The 4,147-nt window shown below is 29.5% G+C and overlaps 1 protein-coding gene across 1 annotated transcript; it reads right to left on the bottom strand.

Annotated features, from left to right (window-relative positions):
• Positions 1–1,805: 1,805 nt before the first annotated feature.
• On the bottom strand, positions 1,806–3,121 carry LOC109803651 (heavy metal-associated isoprenylated plant protein 39). Its single transcript, XM_020365322.3, has 3 exons — positions 2,963–3,121; positions 2,543–2,618; positions 1,806–2,414 (listed from the first exon to the last, which is right to left on the bottom strand). The coding sequence occupies exons 1-3, from the start codon at positions 2,966–2,968 to the stop codon at positions 2,104–2,106; spliced, it is 393 nt and encodes a 130-aa protein (XP_020220911.1). The 5' UTR covers positions 2,969–3,121; the 3' UTR covers positions 1,806–2,103.
• Positions 3,122–4,147: the final 1,026 nt, after the last annotated feature.

Here is a 4,147-nt window from a genome sequence, read left to right as displayed (position 1 = left end):
AAAATTATGAAAAGTGTAATATCATCTTTTCACTTAATAATTACACTTCTCTCATCTTATATCATGATTTTTAACCAATTTATAAGTTATGTGTTTGGGAGAGTTTTTTTTTTATCATTGGGCAAGAAAATAAACAAAGGATAAGCTATTGTCTATGATAACAAACAATCATAGCATCTACTAATAACTAAAAAGAAATATTCTAAAGGTAGAACTCCCATACCCTAAATTCAGTATCCTCTGAGGAGGAACTCTGCTGGGCGAGTGAGTCTACACAAGCATCGTCTTCCCTATATGTGTCTTGAATGTGGAATAGCTAGACCAAAAATAAAACTTGGCGTATCTGCTTGATAAGGTTAGCATAAGGATGAAGTTCATGAGATTGATTTTTAACTAGCTTATAATGTCTCATTTCAGTTATTATTATTTTTTTAAAAAAATAAGTAGTTTGCAAAAAGAAAAAATTGTGTTTAGAACTACAACTTAAGTTTGTTAACAACTTTTTTCTTGAAAATAAGCTATTTTTATGAAATTGGAAAATTGAAACTTATGATTATTTTTCAAAAATATTTCCTTTTTAAGCCAATTCACTACATAAATAGAGATTTTTTTATGTAGTGTCAAAACGAAAATCGAACATCTTAAAACTATTTATCAGTAAATTTATCTAAACAAATTTTCATTTTAATTAAAATCGGTTACAGTAATAATCAATTATTTCTATAATTAATTATTAAAATAATTTAATTTTACTCTTTTTAAGTATTTAAATAATCTAATTTTTACGATTTTTTCAAAAAAACAAGTGTACTTTACTTTAAATCTAGATTCATCCCCTTCGTGGAGCACCTACCTATGATAAATTTTCTAAATGCTAAACGTTTACATCAGATAGAAATAATAAGGCCATTAATCGCATCAATGACTTTGTCACGTACCTTGTAGACCCCGCAACAACTATACACATCGCTTTTAACAACTACAGTACTATCATCGACATTAATGTCACAATTTTCGCTACCACTAAAATCTCTGTTATCTTAATCATCTTCCTCATGTTTTATTGTGATCCTAATCAGCTTAGAATTGAACCTCAAACCGAGTTAAGTGAGGGATTATGTTGTCACTGTCAAAGATTATTCTGACAGGTTGTATCTCGGTTTTCAATTCTCTGATGGACAGTGTACACTGTTTTTGCTATTGGATTGTATGAATTTTCTTGGTTAGTTCTCTCTACCCATTTTTCAGATTAAAAAACGTTTTATTATATTCAAATGAATGAACAAAACAACAAAGATACCGTCATGACTCATTAGTCATGCTTCATTCTCATTTAATCCTCCTCAATGTAGTTGAAAGAGATGTCCTGAAATACTATTTTCAAATTTTTTTTTCTTTGTTAAAATAATATTTAATAAATTAAAATTATATTTTATAAATATAAATTAATCTTTGATCGTTATCTTAAAAATATTGAATATATCATTTTTATAAAAAAATATAATGATTAACTTACATTCTATTATAAATGATTGATTGATTATCAATTTTGAAATATCTTATATTTATAAAAGGTAAAAAAATATTTCATTCTCAGCAACTTATGAATGCTTATGCAATATTGCAAACCTTCTTTAAATTTTTTTTTTTTTAAATTAGGATTAGGTTTTAATTATATTTCTCCTACCCTTCCAGAAAATCTTTATTTTGTCTTGTCATTTTTTCTCTCTGGTGTCTTGCCATGTCTAATTCTCAAAAGGGACCATAACAGTCGCAAACTAAGAAATAAGAATTGTACACCTGAATTTAATAAAACCAGTTTCTCAATTCTCAATTCTAAAGTAATGCTGCCAGAATTTTGAATACATTGTATTACACAACAAAATAATGTACATATTACACTTTTCTACTTTAGATTCCACACTTTTGGATATTTTTGAACTAGAACAAGAGGAAAGGCCAAAACTTTATAATGATTAAAGAAAAGAAGAAAAAGGAAATTCCAAACGAAACATAAACATAACTATCCAACTCCAGCCACAATCTTCTTTTCTTGATCTCATTTATTATGTATAAAACTCCATGATGATGATACTCCAATACTTAGCAGATAACACAGCCATTTGGATTCTCTTCCACAGTTCTGTAATAGTAATAAGGGTATAGCTGCTGCATTCTAGTCTGATTATTATAGGCTTCATACAGAAGTTCAGCATATTCCTCCTTTGGATCTTTCTTGTCTGGCTTCTTCTCTTCTTTCTTGGGTTCCTCCTTTTTCTCCTCTTTGGCTGGTCCTACTGAAACTATATCTGAATGGCACAATTTCCTAAGCTTGCCCACCACACTAACAGGATCAATGTCCCCAATTAGAGTCATTTTCTGGTCCTTCATGTCTACAGAGACTGACTCAACCCCTGAAAAATTCACCACAAAAAAAGAAATTCAATATTTGATACCATGTGGTTTAACCCTTGATTAACTAAGCAAATGATTAATGAGGGAAAAAAACAAAGAAGGAATTTTGGATGTTGAAATTCCATACCCGAAAGACCAGATACTGCCTTCATGGCCTTTTTCTTGATTTTGTCATCATAGAGTTCCACCTTTAGCACCACTTTCTGTCAGAGACAAAAATTAGGGAACTTTTAGGATCTATAGTTATAGTCACTTCTAAGCATGAAAATTCCAAAATCAATGACCACTTCAGTAGTAGAAGGAAAAAAAAAAAGTTATAAGCAAGCCAAGGTTGTAATTTGGAAACTAGAACTTGAAAACTGAGATAATATATTTTCTAATATTGATGATTAAAAAAATGAAAAAGAAAAAGAAAAAAATAAGAGGGAGAGGCGGTTGATAATTCAAGCATGAAAGCAGAGCAAACTCATAAACTTTTAGAAATAGATTAAATGAACTTGTATGGTTCTTAAGGAGAGAAAAGTTGAGGGAAGGAACAAATTCTTACCTTCATATTGATTTGAAGCTGGGAACTGGGAAAGAGAGATTATGAAGGAGTTTGAGAGAGAGTTAAGAAATGGTTGTGATTGAACTGTTAAACATTAAACTCACCCAAGGGACTTTTATAGCATAACAGAGACAAAGTCAACTGAAGTCAAAGCAGAGTTTTTGGTCTTCATTTGGGTCACATAGTCAGCATAGTACAGCCATGTTGGACCCCCAAAAGCCATTTTTTGAGTAAAGTCTCACTTTTTGGCTTTGTTATTGCTACGAAATAAGTGTCACGGATGGTTTCCAGGATGATGTGTCCCGGCAAACCACGACTACTGAATTTCTTTGAAGCTCTCAATTTGCCAAGTCGTGTCAATTTTATTTTGTCACCTCTTTGTATACTATCTCTATGTTAAATTCAAATATATTTTTAAGAAAAAAAATGTTTTTATTTTGATTATTTTTTTAAAAGTTATGTTGAATTTTCTATAAATTGTTTTTTATAATTTTTGTTAAAACATGAAGCGAATCGGTTAAGTGAGATTGCGTAAGTTTGTGTTGAGCAAGAGTGGGAGACAACAGTGACAACATGCAAACACTCTTAACATTAAAGTCGCTATGTTTTGGAATAGTTATTAGTAATATAATTAGAGAGCGTGAAAACACGCTAGTGAGATACTATTTACATAATTAGGTTCCGATGTTGTTAGTTAAGTTCACTATGTAAAGTATGATGAGTTCAATCGCAGTGTGAAAAGTGGGTTGCTCAGTTTCAGATGATCTTGGATGATGTCTTAGACAAGTCCTCAACCTATATGTTAGTTGACGTGTTAACCAATTAAGTATCAATACCATAGATGAGTAATGGAAAAGGATATTCTACGATGGTTAAGTTTGTTTCACCTTAAAATCTATATATAAGAGGTTATAATTATATTTATGTAACTTTTACTAAATATTACACCGTTTAATAATTTTATATTAATTGTGAATTTTGTAAATCTAGTCGTTAGATTGAAAGTTTATATTACTTTATATGTTTATATCAAATTTTGTTAAAATTAAACAATAACTTGAAAGTAATCAAAATGTTTATATTTTAGTATATTTTAAAATGTCTATATTATGTCCATTTTATTTTAAAAGAATGAAGTATCAAATCATCTTGGATTCATATAAAACTTTGTATATATGATCTAAG

This window comes from Cajanus cajan, chromosome 1, assembly GCF_000230855.2.
Source record: "Cajanus cajan strain Asha chromosome 1, NIPB_CcT2T_4, whole genome shotgun sequence".
Taxonomy (NCBI): Eukaryota; Viridiplantae; Streptophyta; class Magnoliopsida; order Fabales; family Fabaceae; genus Cajanus; species Cajanus cajan.
Note: the sequence above shows the minus strand (reverse complement) of the source record. Positions and strands in the feature narration are given on the sequence as shown.